The sequence below is a fragment of the Calonectris borealis genome, unplaced genomic scaffold (genome assembly GCF_964195595.1).
Source record: "Calonectris borealis unplaced genomic scaffold, bCalBor7.hap1.2 HAP1_SCAFFOLD_272, whole genome shotgun sequence".
Classification (NCBI taxonomy): domain Eukaryota; kingdom Metazoa; phylum Chordata; class Aves; order Procellariiformes; family Procellariidae; genus Calonectris; species Calonectris borealis.
The window spans coordinates 18775-42888 of NW_027441656.1; the positions used below are offsets into that span (position 1 = coordinate 18775).

Consider the following 24114-nt stretch of genomic DNA (forward strand, 5'->3'; position numbering starts at 1 on the left):
GCACCAGGGGGCTGCGGGGACAGCGGGGACGCTGGGGACACTGGGGACACTGGGGACACTGGGGCAGAGTCCCCATGGAGCCCCTGAACCAGCCCACACTGCAGTGGGGGAGAGCGTGGGGACACTGGGGACACTGGGGACACTGGGGACACCAGGTTGGGGGCAGAGGCCCCAGCTGCCGTGGGGTCCATGGGGACACCGAGGTGACAGCGTGGGGACACCGTGACACAGCGCCCCCCCCCCAGAACCTCAAGGCTTTGGGGGGGCCAGGGGAGGGAACCCCTGCCCCAGAGGGGAAGCAGCCACCAGGGTCCCCCAAACCCACCCTGGGGGCCACCGATTGTCCCCAAACCCACCTGGGGGCCACCGAGCGTCCCCAAACCCACCCTGGGTGCCACCGAGCGTCCCCAAACCCTCCCTGGGTGCCACCGAGTGTCCCCGAACCCTCCCTGCGGCACCACCGATTGTCCCCGAACCCACCCTGGCTGCCACCGAGTGTCCCCGAACCCTCCCTGGGTGCCACCGAGTGTCCCCGAACCCTCCCTGGGTGCCACCGATTGTCCCCGAACCCTCCCTGGGTGCCACCAAGCGTCTCCGAACCCGCCCTGGGTACCACCGGTGTCCCCAAACCCGCCCTGGGTGCCACCGAGCGTCCCCAAACCCACCCTGGGTGTCACCGAGCGTCCCCAAACCCGCCCTGGGTGTCACCGAGTGTCCCCAAACCCTCCCTGGGTGCCACCGGTGTCCCCAAACCCACCCTGGGTGTCACCGAGTGTCCCCAAACCCACCCTGGGTGTCACCGATTGTCCCCAAACCCACCCTGGGTGTCACCGAGTGTCCCCAAACCCACCCTGGGTACCACCGATTGTCCCCAAACCCTCCCTGGGTGCCACCGGTGTCCCCAAACCCACCCTGGGTGCCACCGATTGTCCCCAAACCCTCCCTGGGTGCCACCGAGTGTCCCCAAACCCACCCTGGGTACCACCGAGCGTCCCCAAACCCTCCCTGGGTGCCACCGAGTGTCCCCAAACCCACCCTGGGTGCCACCGAGCGTCCCCAAACCCACCCTGGGTGCCACCAAGCGTCCCCAAACCCTCCCTGGGTGCCACCGATGTCCCCCGAGTGTCCCCCTTACCTGGAGCGGGGGTCCCCCGCGATGAGGTTCCCGAACTCCCCCAGGATGTAGCCCCCCACCTTCACCATGTTCTCGTGGCAGGCGGGCGCCTGCAGAGCCTAGGGGGGGGGGGGGGACGACACCCGATGACATTTTGGGGGGGGTGGGTGTCATTCTAGGGCTCCTTTCGAGGCGGGGGGAGGGTGCCGGGGGGGTGCCCCCCTCACCTCGAAGACGGTTTTGGCGGCGTAGCCCTGGACGTCCTCGCGGTTGATGACGATCTGGATGACGCGGTACCAGACCTCCTCGCTGACGTAGTCCCCCGCGATGCGGATCAGGTTGAGGATGGTGTCCACGTACCAGCTGTACTCCACCGCGTACTTCTCCGCCAGGATGGCCACCTTCAGCACCTGGGGGGGGGGGTTTGGGGGGTCCCTGGGGGGGTTTGGGGGACCTGGGGGGGTTTGGGGCGTCCCTTTGGGGGGTTTGGGGGTCCTTTGAGGGGTTTGGGGGGTCCCTGGGGGGGTTTGGGGGGCCCTTTGGGGGGTTTAGGGGTCCCTTTGGGGGTTTGGGGGGTCCTTTGGGGGGTTTGGGGGGTCCTTTGGGGGGTTTGGGGGTCCCTGGGGGGGTTTGGGAGGTCCTTTGGGGGGTCCCTTTGGGGCTTTGGGAGGTCCTTTGGGGGGTTTGGGGGGACCTGGGGGGGTTTGGGGGGTCCTTCAGAGGGTCCTTCAGGGGGTTTGAGGGGTCCTTTGGGGGTCCCTTTGGGGGTTTGGGGGGTCCCTGGGGGGGTTTGGGGGTCCCTTTGGGGGTTTGGGGGGTCCTTTGGGGGGTTTAGGGGTCCCTGGAGGGGTTTGGGGGGTCCCTTTGGGGGGTTTGGGGGGTCCTTTGGGGGGTTTGGGGGGCCCTGGGGGGGTTTGGAGGGTCCTTTGGGGGGTTTGGGGGGTCCTTTGCGGGGTTTGGGGGTCTCTTTGGGGGGTTTGGGGGTCCCTTCGGGGGTTTGGGGGGGTCCTTTGGGGGGTTTGGGGAGTCCCTGGGGGGGTTTGGGAGGTCCTTTGGGGGGTTTGGGGGATCCTTTGGGGGGTTTAGGGGTCCTTGGGGGGGTTTGGGGGGTCCCTTTGGGGGGTTTGGGGGGTCCTTTGGGGGGTTTAGGGGTCCTTGGGGGGGTTTGGGGGGTCCTTGAGGGGGTTTGGGAGGTCCCTGGGGGGGTTTGGGAGGTCCTTTGGGGGGTCCCTTTGGGGCTTTGGGAGGTCCTTTGGGGGGTTTGGGGGGACCTGGGGGGGTTTGGGGGGTCCTTCAGAGGGTCCTTCAGGGGGTTTGAGGGGTCCTTTGGGGGTCCCTTTGGGGGTTTGGGGGGTCCCTGGGGGGGTTTGGGGGTCCCTTTGGGGGTTTGGGGGGTCCTTTGGGGGGTTTGGGGGGTCCCTGGGGGGGTTTGGGGGTCCCAGGGGGGTTTGGGAGATCCCTGGGGGGGTTTGGGGGGACCTGGGGGGGTTAGGGGGGTCCTTTGGGGGGTTTGGGGGGCCCTGGGGGGGTTTGGGGGGTCCTTCAGGGGGTTTGGGGGTCCCTTTGGGGGGTTTGAGGGATCCTTTGGGGGTCTCTTTGGGGGTTTGGGGGGTCCCTGGGGGGGTTTGGGGGGTCCCTGGGGGGGTTTGGAGGGTCCTTTGGGGGTCCCTTTGGGGGTTTGGGGGGTCCCTTTGGGGGGTTTGGGGGTCCCTTTGGGGGTTTGGGGGGTCCTTTGGGGGGTTTAGGGGTCCCTTCGGGGGTTTGGGGGGTCCTTTGGGGGGTTTGGGGGGTCCCTGGGGTCTTTTGGGGGTCCCTTTGGGGGTTTGGGGGGTCCCTGGGGGGGTTTGGGGGTCCCTTTGGGGGTTTGGGGGGTCCTTTGGGGGGTTTAGGGGTCCCTTTGGGGGGTCCCTTTGGGGGGTTTGGGGGTCCCTTTGGGGGTTTGGGGGGTCCTTTGGGGGGTTTGGGGGTCCCTGGGGGGGTTTGGGGGTCCCTGGGGGGGTTTGGGGGGTCCTTTGGGGGGTTTAGGGGTCCCTGGGGGGGTTTGGAGGGTCCTTTGGGGGGTCCTTTGGGGGGTTTGGGGGGTCCCTTTGGGGGGTTTGGGGGGTCCTTTGGGGGTTTGGGGGGTCCTTTGGGGGGTTTAGGGGTCCCTGGGGGGGTTTGGGGGGTCCTTTGGGGGGTTTAGGGGTCCCTTTGGGGGGTTTGGGGGGTCCTTTGGGGGGTTTAGGGGTCCCTGGGGGGGTTTGGGGGGTCCTTTGGGGGGTTTGGGGGGTCCCTTTGGGGGTTTGGGGGGTCCTTTGGGGGGTTTGGGGGTCCCTGGGGGGTTTGGGGGGTCCTTTGGGGGGTTTGGGGGTCCCTTTGGGGGTTTGGTGGTCCCTTTGGGGGGTTTGGGGGTCTCTTTGGGGGGTTTGGGGGTCCCTTTGGGGGGTTTAGGGGTCCCTTCGGGGGTTTGGGGGTCCCTTTGGGGGTTTGGGGGGTCCTTTGGGGGGTTTGGGGATCCCTGGGGGGGTTTCGGGGGTCCTTTGGGGGGTTTAGGGGTCCCTGGGGGGGTTTGGAGGGTCCTTTGGGGGGTTTAGGGGTCCCTTTGGGGGTTTGGGGGGTCCTTTGGGGGGTTTGGGGGGTCCCTTTGGGGGTTTGGGGGGTCCTTTGGGGGGTTTGGGGGGTCCCTGGGGGGGTTTGGGGGGTCCTTTGGGGGGTTTGGGGGTCCCTTTGGGGGTTTGGGGGTCCCTTTGGGGGGTTTGGGGGGTCCTTTGGGGGGTTTGGGGGGTCCCTGGGGGGGTTTGGGGGTTCCTTTGGGGGGTTTGGGGGTCCCTTTGGGGGTTTGGGGGGTCCTTTGGGGGGTTTGGGGGGTCCCTGGGGGGGTTTGGGGGGTCCTTTGGGGGGTCCTTTGGGGGGTCCTTTGGGGGGTTTAGGGGTCCTTGGGGGGGTTTGGGGGGTCCCTTTGGGGGATTTGGGGGGTCCTTTGGGGGGTTTGGGGGTCCCTTTGGGGGTTTGGGGGGTCCTTTGGGGGTCCCTTTGGGGGTTTGGGGGGTCCTTTGGGGGGTTTGGGGGTCCCTGGGGGGGTTTGGGGGGTCCTTTGAGGGGTTTGGGGGGTCCCTTTGGGGGGTTTGGGGGGTCCTTTGGGGGGTTTAGGGGTCCCTGGGGGGGTTTGGGGGGTCCCTTTGGGGGGTTTGGGGGTCCCTTTAGGGGGTTGGGGGGTCCTTTGGGGGGTTTAGGGGGTCCTTCGGGGGGTTTGGGGGGTCCCTTGGGGGTCTCTTTGGGGGTTTGGGGGGTCCCTGGGGGGGTTTGGGGGGTCCTTTGGGGGGTTTAGGGGTCCCTTTGGGGGGTCCTTTGCGGGGTTTGGGGGTCCCTTTGGGGGTTTGGGGGGTCCTTTGGGGGGTTGGGGGGTCCCCTTGGAGTCTACAGGGGGCCTTTAGGGCTTTTAGGTGGTCTCCTGGGGCTTTTGGGGGTCCCTTGGGGGTCCTCTTGGGGCTTTTGGGGGTCCCCTTGAGGTCTAGGGGGGGCCCTTGGAGGTTTTGGGGGTCCCCCGGGGTTCCTCTTGGGGCTTTTGGGGGTTCCTCGGAGTTTTGAGGTGTCCCCTTGGGGGTTTTCATGGCTTCCTCGGGGCTTTTGGGGGTCCCTTGGGGGTCCTCTTGGGGGTCCCCTTGAGGTCTAGGGCAGGCCGTTGGAGGTTTTGGGGGTCCCCTGGGGTTCCTCTTGGGGCTTTTGGGGGTCCCCTTGGGGCTTCTGGGGGTCCCTCAGGGTTTTGGGGTGTCGCCTTGGGGGTTTTCTGGGGTTCCTCGGGGCTTTTGGGGGTCCCTTGCGGGTCCTCTTGGGGCTTTTGGGGGTCCCCTTGAGGTCTAGGAGGGGCCCTTGGTGCTTTTGGGGTGTCCCCCAGGTGTTTTGGGGGTCCCTTGGGGATACCTCTTGGGGCTTTTGGGTGTCCCTTGGGGTTCCCCTTGGAGGTTTTGGGGGTCCCTTGGGGTTCCCCTTGGGGGTTTTGGGGGTCCATTGGGGCTTTTGGGGGTCCCTTGGGGTTCCTCTTGGGGATTTTGGGGATCACTTAAGGCTTTTAGGGATCCCCCAGGGGTTTTGGGGGCTCCGCCTGGGGCTTTTAGGTGGTCTCCTGGGGCTTTTGGGGGTCCCTCGGGGTTCCTCTTGGGGCTTTTGGGGGGTCCCTCAGGGCTTTTGGGGGTCCCTCGGGGTTTTGGGGTGTCCCCTTGGGGGTTTTCTGGGGGTCCTCGGGGCTTTTGGGGGTCCCCTTGGGGGTCCTCTTGGGGGTTTGGGGGATCATTTGGGGCTTTTGGGGGTCCCCTTGAGGTCTAAGGGGGGCCCTTGGGGCTTTTAGGGGGTTCCTTCGGGGTTTTGGGGATCCCTCGGGGCTTTTGAGGATCTCATTGGCGTCTACAGGGGGCTCCTGGGGGTCCCTTGGAGGTCCCCTTGGGGCTTTTGGGGGTTCCTCAGGGTTTTAGGGTGTCCCCTTGGGGGTTTTCAGGGGTTCCTCGGGGCTTTTGGGGGTCCCTTGGGGTTCCCCTTGAGGGTTTTGAGAGGCCCCTTGGGGGTTTTGAGGGGTCCCCTCGGGGGTTTTGAGGGTCCTCAGGGGTATCGGGGGGGTCCCTGGGGGTCTAGGGAGGCCCCTAGGGGGGGTTGGGGCATCCCCTTGAGGATTTTGGGGGACCCTCCGCAGTTTGGGGGATCCCCTCGGAGTCTTGGGAGCATCCCCTTGGGGTACTGGGACATCTTTGGGGGTCTTCGGGGTCTCCTGGGGGTCTTGGGGGGGGGGGGGGGGCCCTCAGGGGTCTTGGGGGTCCCGTGGGGGGGGTTGGGGGTCCCGTGGGGGGTTTCGGGGGTCCCGCGGGGGGTGTTGGGGGGCCCCAGGACCCACGATCTCCTCGCGGATGGCGTAGTCGGCCGTCTCCAGGTAGCTCAGCATCTCGGCCACGATTTGCTGGGCGGTGCTGCGGTCGCACATGGCGTAGAGCAGGTCGGCCGCCCGCTGCCGCACGCTCACGTCCCGCTCCGTCTGGGGGGGGGGGCGGGGCGTTAAACCACGCCCCTTCCCTAGGCCACGCCCCTTCTGAGAAGCACACCCCCCCCCCCCCAGTTTCCCTCCTTGGATCCCACTGAGGTTGCACAAAGCTCCACCCCCAACCGCTTGCCCCACCCCCAAGCCTTGGCCACTCCCCCTTCGCTGGGCCCCGCCCCATCTGTGAGACTCCGCCTCCTCTGTTAGGCACCGCCCTCTTTATATAGCCCCACCCCCCCAGGCTTCTCCTGCCTTGGCTGGCATTGAGGAGGCAGCACACTAAGACCTGCCCCCAAGCCTTGGCCACGCCCCTGTGCCAAGCCCCACCTCCTCCAGCTTCCGCCCCTCCATGGCTGGCATGAAAGAGGTAGCACCAAGGCCTAGCCCCGCCCCCTCGGCTAGACTCCACCCCCATTTGTGAGGCCCCACCCCCTCACAGTCCCAGCAGAAGGCAGAGGGGGAAGCACCAGGCCCCGCCTCCGGGGCCTGGCCCCTCCCCCATGAGTCCCCACCCCCTCAGCGCTCTCCACCAGGCCCCACCCCTTCAACTTACCTTGAGGGCCAAGCTCCGCCTCCACACCAAGGCCCCACCCCCACCACACCCACCCTGTGGGTCAGGCCCCACCTCCACCCTGCCCAGACCCCAGCCCCAGCCCCACCTGCCCTTGAGGGCAGCCATGACGCTCAGGCCCCACCCACTCACAAGCTCCACCCCCAGGACCTCACCCAACCTCAGGGCTCCGCCCCCCCATCATGACAGCATTGATGTGGGAGGACTTGCGGCTGGCCCCGCCTCTCCCCTAGGCCCACCCACCTCCAAAGCTCCGCCCCTCACATTGTCAACGTGGGTATTGATGGGAAAAACTCAGAGCTGGACAGGCCCCGCCTCCATGACCGCGCCCACCGCCCCAGGCCCCGCCCCCCGCCCCAGGCCCCGCCCCTCACCTTGAGGGCCCCGATGACGGTGTCGATGTGGGTCTTGACGGCCTCGTGGGAGAACTGGGAGCTGGCCAGGCCCCGCCTCCCCGGGACAAGCCCCGCCCCACGGCCCCACCCACCGCCCCAGGCCCCGCCCCTCACCTTGTCAATGTGGGTCTTGAAGGGAAGAACTCAGAGCTGGCCAGGCCCCGCCTCCATGACCGCGCCCACTGCCTCAGGCCCCGCCCCTCACCTTGTCAATGTGGGTCTTGAAGGGAAGAACTCGGAGCTGGCCAGGCCCCGCCTCCATGACTGCGCCCACCGCCCCAGGCCCCGCCCCACGACCCCGCCCCCTGCCCCAGGCCCCGCCCCTCACCTTGAGGGCCCCGATGACGGTGTCGATGTGGGTCTTGACGGCCTCGTGGGAGAACTCGGAGCTGGCCAGGCCCCGCCTCCCCACCCCACGGCCCCGCCCCACGGCCCAGGCCCCGCCCCTCACCTTGAGGGCCCCGATGACGGTGTCGATGTGGGTCTTGACGGCCTCGTGGGAGAACTGGGAGCTGGCCAGGCCCCGCCTCCCCGGGACAAGCCCCGCCCCACGGCCCCGCCCACTGCCCCAGGCCCCGCCCCTCACCTTGAGGGCCCCAATGACGGTGTCGATGTGGGTCTTGACGGCCTCGTGGGAGAACTCGGAGCTGGCCAGGCCCCGCCTCCCCGGGCCAGGCCCCGCCCCACGGCCCCGCCCACCGCCCCAGGCCCCGCCCCTCACCTTGAGGGCCCCGATGACGGTGTCGATGTGGGTCTTGACGGCCTCGTGGGAGAACTCGGAGCTGGCCAGGCCCCGCCTCCCCGGGCCAGGCCCCGCCCCACGGCCCCGCCCCACGGCCCAGGCCCCGCCCCTCACCTTGAGGGCCCCGATGACGGTGTCGATGTGGGTCTTGACGGCCTCGTGGGAGAACTCGGAGCTGGCCAGGGCGCACATGGACTCCAGCGCCAGGTAGCGCAGGTTGGTCTCGCGGTGCTGCAGGAACTGCCCCAGCTGGTTGCAGGCCCGGACCAGCAGGTTGGGCTCGCTGAGGGGACAGGGGGGTCAGCGGGGGGGGGGGCAGGGGACGTCGTGGGGGGATGTGGGGGATGGGGACATCGTGGGGGACAGGGGACATCATGGTGGGGACACATGGGGGGACAGGGGACATCATGGGGAGGACACATGGGGGGTCAGGGGACATCATGGGGGACACATGGGGGGACAGGGGACATTGTGGGGGACAAGGGACATGGGGAGACGAGACATCATGGGGGAACGTGTGGGGGCACAAGGGACATCATGGGGGGGACACATGGGGGGACAGGGGACATCATGGGGGGACACATGGGGGGACAGGGGACATCATGGGGGGACACATCGGGGGACAGGGGACATCGTGGGGGACAGGGGACATGGGGGCACAAGGGACATTATGGGGGGACACATCGGGGGACAGGGGACATCGTGGAGAGACACGTGGGGGGACAGGGGACATTGTGGGGGACAAGGGACATGGGGGGACAGGGGACATCATGGGAAAAACGTGAAGGACAGGGGACATCATGGGGGGATATGTGGGGGCACAAGGGACATCATGGGGGGGGACACGTGGGGGCACAGGGGCCATCCTGGGGGACAAGGGACATGGGGGGACGTGATGTGATGGAGGGACACTTGGGGGGACAGGGGACATCATGGGGGGACACGTGGGGGGACAGGGGACATCATGGGGGGGACACGTGGGGGGACAGGGGACATCATGGGGGACAGGGGACATCATGGGGGACACATGGGGGTCAGGGGACATCATGGGGGGGACACTTGGGGGGCAGGGGACATCATGGGGGACACGTGGGGGGTCAAGGGACATCATGGGGGGGACACGTGGGGGGACAGGGGACATCATGGGGGACAGGGGACATCATGGGGGACACGTGGGGGGTCAGGGGACATCATGGGGGGGACACGTGGGGGGTCAGGGGACATCATGGGGGGGACACTTGGGGGGCAGGGGACATCATGGGGGACACGTGGGGGGTCAGGGGACATCGTGGGGGGGACACGTGGGGGTCGGGACATCGTGGGGGACACATGGGGGGTCAGGGGACATCATGGGGGGACACACATGGGGGGACAGGGGACATCATGGGGGACACATGGGGGGTCAGGGGACATCGTGGGGGACACATGGGGGGTCAGGGGACATCGTGGGGGACAAGGGACATGGGGGGACAAAGGACATCATGGGGGAACGTGTGGGGGCACAAGGGACATCATGGGGGGGACATGTGGGGGGTCAGGGGACATCATGGGGGGGACATGGGGGGTCAGGGGACATCATGGGGGGGACACATGGGGGGTCAGGGGACATCATGGGGGGACACATGGGGGTACAGAGAACATCATGGGGGACAAGGGACATGGGGGGACAAAGGACATCATGGGGGAACGTGTGGGGGCACAAGGGACATCACGGGGGGGACACATGGGGGGACAGGGGACATCATGGGGGGACACATGGGGGGACAGGGGACATCATGGGGGGACATGGGGGGTCAGGGGACATCATGGGGGGGACACATGGGGGTCAGGGGACATCATGGGGGGGACATGGGGGGTCAGGGGACATCATGGGGGACAAGGGACATGGGGGAACGTGTGGGGGCACAAGGGACATCACGGGGGGGACGGGGGGAGACAGAGGAGATGGAGGGGGATGCAGAGGGGACGGGGGGGACGCAGAGGGGACGGGGGGGACATGGGGGGGACACAGAGGGGACGGGGGGGACACAGAGGGGACGGGGGGGACACAGAGGGGACACAGAGGGGACGGGGGGGACACAGAGGGGGACACAGAGGGGACGGGGGGGACACGGGGGGATACAGAGGGGACGGGGGGGAACACGGGGGGACACAGAGGGGACGGGGGGGGACATGGGGGGGACACAGAGGGGACGGGGGGGACGCGGGGGGTGGCACCTGTCGTAGTGGATGATGAGGCTGATGGCCTCGAAGAGGATGGCGTTCTTGGCGTTGGAGTGCTGGACCTTCTTGGACTTGGGGGGCTCCTGGGCCTTGTTCAGCACCGTCTCCAGGCACTCCACCAGCCGCCCCTTCACCGCCGCCTCCTCTGGGGGGGCACCCAGCCGTGGGGGGGCACCCCGGGGTCTGGGGACCCCCCCGCAGGGGACCGGGGGGCACCCAGGGGACTCGGGACACCCAGGGGACCCCAGGGTTTGGGGACCCCCCCAAGGTAGCAAGGGCACCCCGGGGACTGGGGACACCCAGGGGGCTGGGGACACCCAGGGGTTAAGGGGGGCACCCAGGGGTGGGACCCAGGCACCCGGGGGGATCTGGGGGGGCACCCAGGTGCCCAGGGGGTCACCTGGGGATGGGACCCAGGCATCCAGGGGGGTATGGGGGGCACCCAGGTGCCTGGCAGGGCACCCAGGGGTGGGACCCAGGTACCTGGGGGGGCCTGGGGGGCACCCAGGTGCCTGGGGGGGCACCCAGGAACGGGACCCAGGCACCCGGGGGGGCCTGGGGGGCACCCAGGCACCCGAGGGGACACCCAGAGATGGGACCCAGGCTCTGGGGGGGTTTGTGGGGACACCCAGGGATGGGACCCAGGCACCCGGGGGGGGTTGTGGGGGTCTGGGGGGCACCCAGATACCCTGGGGGTACCCAGGGATGGGACCCAGGCACCTGGGGGGTGTGGGGGCACCCAGACGCCTGGGGGGGACACCCAGAGGTGAGACCCAGGCACCTGGGGGGGGTTGGGGGGGTCTGGGGGACACCCAGGAACCCGGAGAAGCACCCAGGTGTGGGACCCAGGCACCCAGGCGGGTCTGGGGGGCACCCAGAGATGGGACCCAGGCTCCCGTGAGGGCCTGGGGGATTCTGGGGGCACCCAGATACCCCGGGGGTACCCAGGGACGGGACCCAGGCACCCGGGGGGGTCTGGGGGGCACCCAGATACCCTGGGGGTACCCAGCGGTGGGACCCAGGCACCCGGGGGGGTTTGAGAGGGTCTGGGGGGCACCCAGATACCCTGGGGGTACCCAGCGGTGGGACCCAGGCACCCGGGGGGGTCTGGGGGGCACGCAGGCACCTGAGGGGGCACCCAGGGACGGGACCCAGGCACCCGGGGGGGGTCTGGGGGGCACCCAGATACCCTGGGGGTACCCAGGGGCAGGACCCAGGCACCCGGGGGAGTCTGGGGGGCACCCAGATACCCTGGGGGTACCCAGGGGCAGGACCCAGGCACCCGGGGGGGGGTCTGGGTGGCACCCAGATACCCTGGGGGTACCCAGGGGCAGGACCCAGGCACCCGGGGGAGTCTGGGGGGCACCCAGATACCCTGGGTGTACCCAGGGGCGGGGACCCAGGCACCCGGGGGGGGTCTGGGGGGCACCCAGATACCCTGGGGGTACCCAGGGGCGGGACCCAGGCACCCGGGGGGGTCTGGGGGGCACCCAGATACCCTGGGTGTACCCAGGGGCGGGAGCCAGGCACCCGGGGGGGGTCTGGGGGGCACCCAGATACCCTGGGGGTACCCAGGGGCGGGAGCCAGGCACCCGGGGGGGTCTGGGGGGCACCCAGATACCCTGGGGGTATCCAGGGGCGGGACCCAGGCACCTGGGGGGGTCTGGGGGGCACCCAGATACCCTGGGGGTACCCAGGGGCGGGACCCAGGCACCCGGGGGGGGTCTGGGGGGCACCCAGATACCCTGGGGGTACCCAGGGGCGGGGACCCAGGCACCCGGGGGGGGGTCTGGGGGGCACCCAGATACCCTGGGTGTACCCAGGGGCGGGACCCAAGCACCCGGGGCGGGTCTGGGTGGCACCCAGATACCCTGGGGGTACCCAGGGGCGGGACCCAGGCACCCGGGGGGGTTTGAGGGGGTCTGGGGGGCACCCAGATACCCTGGGGGTACCCAGGGGTGGGACCCAGGCACCCGGGGGGGGTCTGGGGGGCACCCAGATACCCTGGGGGTACCCAGGGGCGGGACCCAGGCACCCGGGGGGGGGTCTGGGGGGCACCCAGATACCCTGGGGGTACCCAGGGGCGGGACCCAGGCACCCGGGGGGGTTTGAGGGGGTCTGGGGGGCACCCAGATACCCTGGGGGTACCCAGGGGTGGGACCCAGGCACCCGGGGGGGGTCTGGGGGGCACCCAGATACCCTGGGGGTACCCAGGGGCGGGACCCAGGCACCCGGGGGGGGTCTGGGTGGCACCCAGATACCCTGGGTGTACCCAGGGGCGGGGACCCAGGCACCCGGAGGGGCACCCAGGGGTGGGACCCCGGCACTTGGGGGGACGTGGGGGGCACCCATGCGCCCGGGGGTCCCTACCCGGGGGGGGGTAGCACTGGAGCAGGCGCAGCAGCTTGACGGAGAGCCAGGGGGCCGGCACGAAGTAGTAGGTGTAATCCTGCAGGTCGGTGGAGGCCGAGGACACGATCTGGGGGGGGGGACACGGGGACAGGGGTGTCACCGGGGACTCTGGGGGGGGCCCCGGGGGGCACCCAGGTGTCCCCCAGCCCGAGGGGTCCTCACCCGGCTGAGGCGGGAGACGGCGAGGGAGACGCAGGTCTTGAAGTCGTCGGGGTTCTTCTTGCAGAGGCAGGTGATGAGGCTGACGGCTGCTGTCACCACCCCCTGGGGACGGGGACAGCGGGGTCAGGGAGACGGCGGGGGGGGGCAGGGGGCGCAAGGGGACATGGCCCCTTGGGGGGGACACAAGGGGACATGGCCCTGGGGGAAGGGGACACAAGGGGACACGGCCCCTGGGGAAGGGGGACAGGGGACACTAGGGGACATGGCCCCTGGGGGAAGGGGACACAAGGGGACACAAGGGGACATGGCCCCTGGGGGGGGACACAAGGGGTCATGGCCCCTGGGGGGGGACGACAGGGGACACTAGGGGACATGGCCCTGGGAGGGGACAGGGGACACAAGGGGACATGGCCCCTGGGGAGGGGACAGGGGACACAAGGGGACATGGCCCCTTGGGGGGGGACACAAGGGGTCATGGCCCCTGGGGGGGGGGGACAGGGGACACTAGGGGACATGGCCCTGGGGAGGGGACAGGGGACACTAGGGGACATGGCCCCTGGGGGAAGGGGACACAAGGGGACACGGCCCCTGGGGAAGGGGGACAGGGGACACTAGGGGACATGGCCCCTTGGGGGGGACACAAGGGGACATGGCCCGTGGGGAAGGGGGACAGGGGACACTAGGGGACATGGCCTCTGGGGGAAGGGGGACAGGGGACACTAGGGGACATGGCCCTGGGGGAAGGGGGACACTAGGGGACATGGCCCCTGGGGAGGGGACATGGGGGACACGTGGCCATGGGGGGGACAGGGGGAGGGACGCAGCCCCTGGGGGGCACAAGGGACAGACATGGGGGGGGGACACTGGGGGGGGGACACTGGGGGGGGGACACTGGGGGGGCTGGACTGTACCACAGCCAGGGATGGGGGGGGGGCACCCGGGGTGTATCAACACCTGATACAGGGGGACAGCGGGTGACACCCGGGCCGTACCACAGCCAGGGATGGGGGGGACAGTGGGTGACACCTGGGCCGTACCACAGCCAGGGATAGGGGGGGACAGCAGGTGACACCTGGGCTGTACCACAGCCAGGGATGGGGGGGACAGCAGGTGACACCCGGGCCGTACCACAGCCAGGGATGCGGGGGAACACCCGCCCTGTACCACAGCCAGGGATAGGGGGGGACAGTGGGTGACACCCGGGCCGTACCACAGCCAGGGATGGGGGGGAACACCCGCCCTGTACCACAGCCAGGGATGGCGAGGGGACACCCGGGCTGTACCAACACCTGATACAGGGGGACAGCAGGTGACACCTGGGCTGTACCACAGCCAGAGATAGGGGGGGACAGTGGGTGACACCTGGGCCGTACCACAGCCAGGGATGGGGGGGACAGCAGGTGACACCTGGGCCGTACCACAGCCAGGGATGGGGGGGACAGCGGGTGACACCTGGGCTGTACCACAGCCAGGGATGGGGGGGACAGTGGGTGACACCTGGGCTGTGCCACAGCCAGGGATGGGGGGGACAGCAGGTGACACCTGGGCTGTACCACAGCCAGGGATGGGGGGGACAGCGGGTGACACCCGGGCCGTACCACAGCCAGGGATGGGGGGGACAGCGGGTGACACCCGGGCCGTACCACAGCCAGGGATGGGGGGGAACACCCGCCCTGTACCACAGCCAGGGATAGGGGGGGACAGTGGGTGACACCTGGGCCGTACCACAGCCAGGGATGGGGGGGGACACCCGCCCTGTACCACAGCCAGGGATGGCGAGGGGACACTCGGGCTGTACCAACACCTGATACAGGGGGACAGCAGGTGACACCTGGGCTGTACCACAGCCAGGGATAGGGGGGGACAGTGGGTGACACCTGGGCCGTACCACAGCCAGGGATGGGGGGGACAGCAGGTGACACCTGGGCCGTACCACAGCCAGGGATGGGGGGGACAGCGGGTGACACCTGGGCTGTACCACAGCCAGGGATGGGGGGGACAGTGGGTGACACCTGGGCTGTGCCACAGCCAGGGATGGGGGGGACAGCAGGTGACACCTGGGCTGTACCACAGCCAGGGATGGGGGGGACAGCGGGTGACACCCGGGCCGTACCACAGCCAGGGATGGGGGGGACAGCGGGTGACACCCGGGCCGTACCACAGCCAGGGATGGGGGGGAACACCCGCCCTGTACCACAGCCAGGGATAGGGGGGGACAGTGGGTGACACCTGGGCCGTACCACAGCCAGGGATGGGGGGGGACACCCGCCCTGTACCACAGCCAGGGATGGCGAGGGGACACCCGGGCTGTACCAACACCTGATACAGGGGGACAGCAGGTGACACCTGGGCTGTACCACAGCCAGGGATAGGGGGGGACAGTGGGTGACACCTGGGCCGTACCACAGCCAGGGATGGGGGGGACAGCAGGTGACACCTGGGCCGTACCACAGCCAGGGATGGGGGGGACAGTGGGTGACACCTGGGCCGTACCACAGCCAGGGATGGGGGGGAACACCCGCCCTGTACCACAGCCAGGGATGGCGGGAGTCACCTGGGCTGTACCACAGCCAGAGATAGGGGGGACAGTGGGTGACACCTGGGCTGTACCACAGCCAGAGATAGGGGGGGACAGTGGGTGACACCTGGGCCGTACCACAGCCAGGGATGGGGGGGACAGCAGGTGACACCTGGGCCGTACCACAGCCAGGGATGGGGGGGACAGTGGGTGACACCTGGGCTGTGCCACAGCCAGGGATGGGGGGGACAGCAGGTGACACCTGGGCTGTACCACAGCCAGGGATGGGGGGACAGCGGGTGACACCCGGGCCGTACCACAGCCAGGGATGGGGGGGGACACCCGCCCTGTACCACAGCCAGGGATAGGGGGGGACAGTGGGTGACACCTGGGCCGTACCACAGCCAGGGATGGGGGGGACACCCGGGCTGTACCAACACCCGGCCCAGGGGGACAGCGGGTGACAGGCGGGCGCACCACCGCCCCGCGGCGGGGGTCCCTACCATGTGCTGGTCGTTGAGCAGGTGCACCACGCGCGCCGTCCACTCCCCGACGGGCACCAGGTCGGGGCAGGCCTTGTGCAGGCGCAGCAGGCACAGCGCCGCGCTCTGCTTCACGCTGTCCATCGTGTCCCTGGGGGCGGGGCAGCGCTCAGCCACGCCACGCCCCCCGCGGGCCCGCCCCGCCCCCCCGGGGACCCTGCACGGCTCCTCCGGTTTCCCCACTAACTCTCCAGGCCTCCCCCCTCCCAGTAACCACCAGTGCCCCCCAGTAACCACCCTGGGGCCATCAGTCTCGCCCAGTAACGCTCCTGGGGCCTCCAGTCTCCCCCAGTCTCCCCCAGCAACCCCCCCTAGAGCCACCAGTCTTCCCCAGTAACTAGCAGTGCCCCCCCAGTACTCCCAGTAACCCCCCCTGGGGCCACCAGTAACCCCCTCTGTGGCCTCCAGTGTCCCCCAGCAATCCCCCTGGGACCACCAGTCTCCCCCAGTATCCCCCTTCGGGCCACCAGTCTCCCCCAGTACCCCCAGTAACCCCCTCTGGGGCCACCAGTCTCCCCCAGTCTCCCCCAGTAACCCCCCCTGGGCCATCAGTCTTCCCCAGTATCCCCCCTGAGGCCTCCAGTCTCCCCCAGCAACCCCCCTGGGGCCACCAGTCTTCCCCAGTATCCCCCCAGTGCCCCCAGTAACCCCCTCTGGGGCCACCAGTCTCCCCCAGTAACCCCCCCTGGGCCACCAGTCTCCCCCAGTACACCCCAGTGCCCTCAGTAACCCTCCTGGGACCACCAGTCTCCCCCAGTACCCCCCCAGTGCCCCAAGTAACCCCCTCTGTGGCTTTCAGTCTCCCCCAGCAACCCCCCTGGGACCACCAATCTCCCCCAGTATCCCCCTTAGGGCCACCAGTACCCCCCCCCCAGTGCCACCCCGCCAGGGGCTCACCCCGCCACCAGGACGCGGGGCACCTCGGCGGCGAAGGCCTCGGCCATCTCGCGGCTGCCGACGTTGGCGATGCAGTGCAGGGCCAGGCACATGAAGGTGGGGTTGCGGCTGGCCAGGTCGTTCTTGATGCCGTTATTGATCAGGCGGATCAATTCGCTGTTGGAGTTCACCAGCACCGAGATAAACAGGTAGCCCTGGGGGTGGGGGGGGGGGGCGCACAGGCAGGGGGGTGTCAGCGGCGAGGGGGGACACCCCCAAATCCCTGCGGGGGGTGCCCCACTTTGCCCCACTCACGATCTGCTTCTCGGTGTATTTGTTGGAGCTGAGAAGGTTGACGGCCTCCATGTGCCCGAAGTCGATGTCGTGGCCCAGGAGGAAGATGAAGAGCAGCTTGCAGACGTACTTCTTCTTGCTGTAACCGTCCAGCGCCTTGTCCCCTGCGGGGAGGGGGGGGGGACAGCGGGGGGGTTTGGGGGGGCCCTTGGGGGGGGTTTGGGGACCCCATGGCCCCCCCTGGACTCACCCTTGAACTTGGAGCGGATGTTGGCCAGCTCCTTGTTGATGCGCTTGATCTCGGCCTCTTTGCTCTTGCCTGGGGGGGGGGGCCGAAAGAGGAGGTGAATGTCCCCCCAAAACCGCCCCCATCTCCCCTCAGAGACCCCCCAAAACTGCCCCCAACTCCCCTCAGAGATCCCCAAAACCGCCCCCATCTCCCCTCAGAGACCCCCCAAATCTGCCCCCATCTCCCCTCAGAGACTGCCCAAAACTGCCCTCATCTCCCCTCAGAGACCCCCCAAAACCGCCCCCATCTCCCCTCAGAGACCCCCCAAAACTGCCCCATCTCCCTCAGAGCGCCCCAAAACCGTCCCCATCTCCCCTCAGAGACCCCCAAAATCGCCCCCATCTCCCCTCAGAGACCCCCAAAACCGCCCCCATCTCCCCTCAGAGCCCCCGAAAACCGCCCCATCTCCCCTCAGAGCCCCCCAAATCTGCCCCATCTCCCCTCAGAGACCCCCCAAAACCGCCCCCATCTCCCCTCAGAGACCCCCAAACTGCCCCATCTCCCCTCAGAGCCCCCCAAATCCGCCCCATCTCCCCTCAGAGACCCCCAAAACCGCGCCCATCTCCCCTCAGAACCCCCCCAAACCCAACTTTTTCCATCACAGACCACCAAAACGCATCTTTTCTCCTCAAAAATACCAACACCCCCGCCCCGAGCCACCCCCAACCGCCTCCTCCTGCCTCAGAGACCCCCCAAACCCCAACTTTTCCCCACACAGACCCCCCAAAAATGGACCTTTTCTCCTCAGAAATACCTCCTTCCCTCTCAGACTTTCCCCCAAACCCGTCTTTTTCTCTCACAGACCCCCAAAATGGACCTTTTCTCCTCAGAAATATCTGCTGCCCCACCAGAACCCCCCCAAACCACCTCCTCCCTCCTCACGCACCCCCAAAATCCACCTGCTCCCCTCAAAGACACCAAAAACGCATCTTTTCTTCTCAGAAATACCCCCTACTGCCTCAGGGACCCCCCAAACCCACCTTTTTCTCTCAGAGAAAGCAGATTTTTTTCTTCCCAGAAATACTCTTCTCTCTCAGATCACCTCCTCCCCCCTCAGGGACCCCCGAAAACGGACCTTTTCTCCTCAGAAATCCCTTCTTCTTCCTCAAAGCCCCCCAAAATCCCCTCTCCCCCCCCCCCAGCCCCCACAAACCCCCTCTTGGCTTCACTGACAGCCCTAAAACGGACTTTTTCTCCTCAGAAATAGCTTCTCCCCCCACAAAGCCCCCCCAAACCTCCTCCTCCCCACTCACAGACTCTCAAAATGGGACTTTTCCTCTCAGATACCCCCCAAAAAGGACCTTTTCTCCTCAGAAACACCCACCCCCTCCCAGAGACAACCCCAAAACCCCTTTTCCCACCTGGGAGAGCCCCAAAATGCAGCTTTTCTGCTCAGAAATACCTTCTCCCCCACCAGAACCCCCCCAAACCGCCTCCTCCCTCCTCACGGACCCCCAAAATCCACCTACTCACCTCATAGACACCAAAAACAGATCTTTTCTCCTCAGAAATGTCCCCTACTGCCTCAGGGACGCCCCCAAACCCACCTTTTTCTCTCAGAAACCCCCACAATGCAGTTTTTCTCCTCACAAATACTCTTCCCCTCAAAACCACCTCCTCCCCCCTCAGGGACCCCTAAAACCCAACTTTTCCCCTCACAGACCCCCAAAAACGCATCTTTTCGCCTCAGAGCCCTCCCAAGCCGCCACCTTTCCCCACAGAGCCCCCCAAAATGGACCTTTTTGCCTCAAAAATAGCATCTCCCCCCTCACAGACCCATAAATCGCCTCCTCTCCCATAACAGACCCCAAAAACGGACTCCTCCTCCTCAGAAATACGCTTTTTTTCCTCAAAACCCCCCAAAACCGCCCCCTGGCCTCACTGACAGCCCTAAAACTCACTTTTTCTCCTCAGAAACAGCTTTCCCCCCTCAGAGCCCCCCCAAACCACGTCCTCCCCCTCAAGGACTGTCAAAGCGGGGCTTTTCCTCTCAAACACCCCCCAAAAAAGGACCTTTTCTCCTCAAAAAGAGCGTCTCCTCCCTCAGAGCCACCCCAAACCGCCTCCTCCCTCCTCACGCACCCCCAAAATCCACCTACTCACCTCATAGACACCAAAAACACATCTTTTCTTCTCAGAAATACCCCCTACTGCCTCAGGGACACCCCCAAACCCACCTTTTTCTTTCAGAGACCCCCAAAACGCAGTTTTTTCTCCTTAGAAATACCCTTCCATGCAAAACCACCTCCTCCCCCCTCAGGGATCCCTAAAACCCAACTTTTCCCCTCACAGACCCCCAAAAACGCATCTTTTTGTCTCAGAAATACCTAATCCCCCCTCAGAGCCCTCCCAAGCCGCCACCTTTCCCCACAGAGTCCCCCAAAATGGACCTTTTCGCCTCAAAAATAGCATCTTTCCCCTCACAGAACCCCCAAACTGCCACCTCTCCCCTCACGGACCCCCAAAATGGACTTTTTCTCCTCAGAAATAGCTTCCCCCCCCTCAGAGCCCCCCCAAACCACCTCCTCACCCCTCACACACCCTCAAACGGAGGCTTTTCCTCTCAAACAGCCCCAAAAATGGATCTTTCCTCCTCAGAAATACCTCCCCTCTCCCAGAGACCCCCCAAATCCCCTCTTCTCCCCTCAGAGAGGGCATCTCCTCGCTCAGAGCCCCCCCAAAACACCTCCTCCTCTTCACGGACCCCCAAATCCACCTACTGCCCTTAAAAACACTAAAACCAGATCTTTTCTCCTCAGAAATACCCCCTACTGCCTCGGGGACACCCCCAAACCCACCTTTTTCTCTCAGAACCCCCAAAATGCAGTTTTTTCTCCTCACAAATACCCTTCCCCTCAAACCGCCTCCTCTCCCCTCAGGGACCCCTAAACCCCAACTTTTCCCCTCACAGACTCCCAAAACCACATCTTTTCGCCTCAGAAATACCTAATCCCCCCTCAGAGCCCTCCCAAGCCACCTCCTTTCCCCACAGAGTCCCCCAAAATGGACCTTTTTGCCTCAAAAATAGCATCTCCCCCCTCACAGACCCTTCAAATCACCTCCTCTCCCATAACAGACCCCAAAATGGACTTTTCCTCATCAGAAATACGCTTTTTTTCCTCAAAACTCCCCAAAACCACCCCCCGGCCTCACTGACAGCCCCAAAATGGACCTTTTCCCCTCAGAAATAGCTTCTCCCCCCTCAGAGCCCCCCAAAACCGCCTCCTCACCCCTCACACACCCTCAAACTGGGCTTTTCCTCTCAAACACCCACAAAACCGGACCTTTTCTCCTCAAAAAGAGCATCTCCTCCCACAGAGCCACCCCAAACCGCCTCCTCCCTCCTCACGCACCCCCAAAATCCACCTACTCACCTCATAGACACCAAAAACCCATCTTTTCTCCTCAGAAATACCCCCTACTGCCTCAGGGACCCCCCAAACCCACCTTTTTCTTTCAGAGGCCCCCAAAACGCAGTTTTTTCTCCTCACAAATACCCTTCCCCGCAGAACAGCCTCCTCCCCCCTCAGGGACCCCTAAAACCCAACTTTTCCCCTCACAGACCCCCAAAAACGCATCTTTTTGTCTCAGAAATACCTAATCACCCCTCAGAGCCCTCCCAAGCCACCCCCTTTCCCCACAGAGTCCCCCAAAATGGACCTTTTTGCCTCAAAAATAGCATCTCCCCCCTCACAGACCCATAAATCGCCTCCTCTCCCATAACAGACCCCAAAAACGGACTCTTCCTCCTCAGAAATACGCTTTTTTTCCTCAAAACTCCCCAAAACCACCCCCTGGCCTCACTGACAGCCCCAAATGGACCTTTTCCCCTCAGAAGTAGCTTCTCCCCCCTCAGAGCCCCCCAAAACCACCTCCTCACCCCTCACACACCCTCAAATCGGGGCTTTTCCTCTCAAACACCCCAAAACCGGACCTTTTCTCCTCAAAAAGAGCATCTCCTCCCTCAGAACCCCCCAAACCGCCTCCTCCCTCCTCACGCACCCCCAAAATCCACCTACTCACCTCATAGACACCAAAAACCCATCTTTTCTCCTCAGAAATACCCCCTACTGCCTCAGGGACACCCCCAAACCCGCCTTTTTCTCTCTCAGAAACCCCCAAAATGCATTTTTTCTCCTCACAAACACCCTTCCCTGCAAAACCACCTCCTCCCCCCTCAGGGACCCCTAAAACCCAACTTTTCCCCTCACAGACCCCCAAAAACGCATCTTTTCGCCTCAGAGCCCTCCCAAGCCGCCCCCTTTCCCCACAGAGTCCCCCAAAATGGACCTTTTTGCCTCAAAAATAGCATCTCCCCCCTCACAGACCCATAAATCGCCTCCTCTCACATAACAGACCCCAAAAACAGACTCTTCCTCCTCAGAAATACGCTTTTCTTCCTCAAAACCCCCCAAAATTGCCCCCCGGCCTCACTGACAGCCCCAAAATGGACCTTTTCCCCTCAGAAATAGCTTCCCCCCTCAGAGCCCCCAAAACCGCCTCCTCACCCCTCACACACCCTCAAACTGGGGCTTTTCCCCTCAAACACCCACAAAAAAGGACCTTTTCTCCTCAAAAAGAGCATCTCCTCCCTCAGAGCCACCCCAAACCGCCTCCTCCCTCCTCACGCACCCCCAAAATCCACCTACTCACCTCATAGACACCAAAAACACATCTTTTCTCCTAAGAAATACCTCCTACTGCCTCAGGGACACCCCAAACCCACCTTTTTCTCTCAGAAACCCCCAATACGCAGTTTTTTCTCCTCACAAATACCCTTCCCCGCAGAACAGCCTCCTCCCCCTCAGGGACCCCTAAAACCCAACTTTTCCCCTCACAGACCCCCAAAAACCGCAACTTTTCACCTCAGAAATACCTAATCCCCCCCTCAGAGCCCTCCCAAAATGGACCTTTTTGCCTCAAAAATAGCATCTCCCCCCTCACAGACCCATAAATCGCCTCCTCTCCCATAACAGACCCCAAAAACGGACTTTTCCTCCTCAGAAATACGCTTTTTTTCCTCAAAGCCCCCAAAACCGCCCCCTGGCCTCACTGACAGCCCTAAAACTCACTTTTTCTCCTCAGAAACAGCTTTCCCCCCCCCAGAGCCCCCCCAAACCACGTCCTCCCCCTCAAGGACTGTCAAACCAGGGCTTTTCCTCTCAAACACCCCCAAAAAAGGACCTTTTCTCCTCAGAAACACTCACCCCCTCCCAGAGACAACCCCAAAACTCTTCTCCCCTCAGAGATCCCCAAAATGGACCTTTTCTCCTCAGAAATAGCTTCTCCCTCACCAGAACCCCCCAAACCACCTCCTTCTCCTCACGGACCCCCAAAATCCACCTACTCACCTCATAGACACCAAAACCACATCTTTTCTCCTCAGAAATACCCCCTACTGCCTCAGGGACACCCCCAAACCCACCTTTTTCTCTCAGAGACCCCCAATACGCATTTTTTTCTGCTCACAAATACCCTTCCCCCTCAATCCACCTCCTCCCCCCTCAGGGACCCCTAAAACCTAACATTTCCCCTCACAGACCCCCAAAAACGCATCTTTTCGCCTCAGAAATACCTAATCCCCCCTCAGAGCTCTCCCAAGCCGCCCCCTTTCTCCCCAGAGCCCCCCAAAATGGACCTTTTTGCCTCAAAAATAGCATCTCCCCCCTCACAGACCCCTCAAATTGTCTCCTCCTCCGTAAGGGATCCCCAAAACTGGACCTTTTCACCTCAGAAATCCCTTCTTCTTCCTCAAACCCCACCAAATCGCCTCTCCCCCCCCCTCACAGCCCCCTCAAACCACCTCCTGGCTTCACTGACAGCCCTAAACCGGACTTTTTCTCCTCAGAAACAGCTTCTCCCACCTCAGAGCCCCCCCCCAGACCGCCTCCTCCCCCCTCACGGAGCCTTAAACGGGGGGTTTTACTCTCGAACACCCCCAAAAACGCATCTTTTCTCCTCAGAAACACCCACCCCCTCCCAGAGACCCCCCCAAACCCCTCTTCTCCCCTCTGATACCCTCAAAACGGACTTTTTCTCCTCAGAAATAGCTACTCCCCCCTCAGAGCCCCCTCAACCGCCGCTTCCCCCCTCAGAGCCCCCCCAAAACAGACCTTTTCACCTCAGAAATCCCTTCTTCTTCCTCAAAGCCCCCCCAAACTGCCTCTCTCTCCTCCCCAGCCCCCTCAAACCGCCTCCTGGCCCCACTGACAGCCCTAAACCTGACTTCTTCTCCTCAGAAACAGCTTCTCCCCCCTCAGAGCCCCCCCCAAACAGCCCTTTTCTCCTCAGACGCCCCCCCGCTCCCCCTCAGGGACCCCCGGGCCGCCCCCTCTCCCCTCAGGGACCCCCCCCGGCCGCCCCCGCTCACAGTTGCGGATGTCGGAGATGAAGACCGCCAGTCCCCGCATCCCGTCGCCCTTGGACACGGCCGGCATGGCGGCGGCCCCTTGCTCCGGCCCGGTTCGGCCCCGCTCCCACCTGCCCCGCACCGCTCCGGTCGCCCTGCGCCTCCGCCGCTGCCGCCGCCGCTACCGCCGGCCAACGCCCGTTCCCATTGGCCGTCGCCGCCGCCACTCACAGCAGCGCCGCCGTTCCCATTGGGCGCCGCCGCCGCTGCACCGCCCCCGCCGCCTCCGCCTTGGCGCCGCCGAACGTCAATCACAGGCAGCCCCGCCTTCCCCTGGTCTCAGCCGTGCTGCCCCCATTGGTGGAGCGACAGCTCGTTCACGAGAAGGCCCGCCTTCGCTCTCTTTCTATTGGCTGAAGCTCGCCGGCCCGCCCCCTCACCGCCTTTTGATTGGCTGCGCTTGCTGCAAGGTCTGAAATGCTCACGCCCATTGGCTGGGCGTGACGCTCCCCCTCCCCGCCCCCTCGTCCCCGCCGCAGCCTCATTGGATGCGCCCCTCACCGCTCTCCTCCAGCCCCGCCCCCGCCGCAAGCGCACCCACTGATTGGCCCGTCCCACGGCCGTG

General features: G+C 65.4%; 1 protein-coding gene across 1 annotated transcript in view; it reads right to left on the reverse strand.

Annotated features, from left to right (window-relative positions):
- Window positions 1-23748, reverse strand: part of LOC142077483 (AP-2 complex subunit alpha-1-like) — a 39855-nt gene extending 16107 nt beyond the window's left edge. Inside the window, 12 exon segments of the mRNA XM_075139449.1 lie at window positions 1136-1233; window positions 1342-1524; window positions 5976-6113; window positions 7939-8107; window positions 10042-10192; window positions 12418-12526; window positions 12622-12723; window positions 15643-15772; window positions 16579-16772; window positions 16873-17015; window positions 17102-17170; window positions 23511-23748. Of these exon segments, the coding sequence (XP_074995550.1) occupies window positions 1136-1233; window positions 1342-1524; window positions 5976-6113; window positions 7939-8107; window positions 10042-10192; window positions 12418-12526; window positions 12622-12723; window positions 15643-15772; window positions 16579-16772; window positions 16873-17015; window positions 17102-17170; window positions 23511-23577 (1553 nt within the window). The 5' untranslated portion in view covers window positions 23578-23748.
- Window positions 23749-24114: the final 366 nt, after the last annotated feature.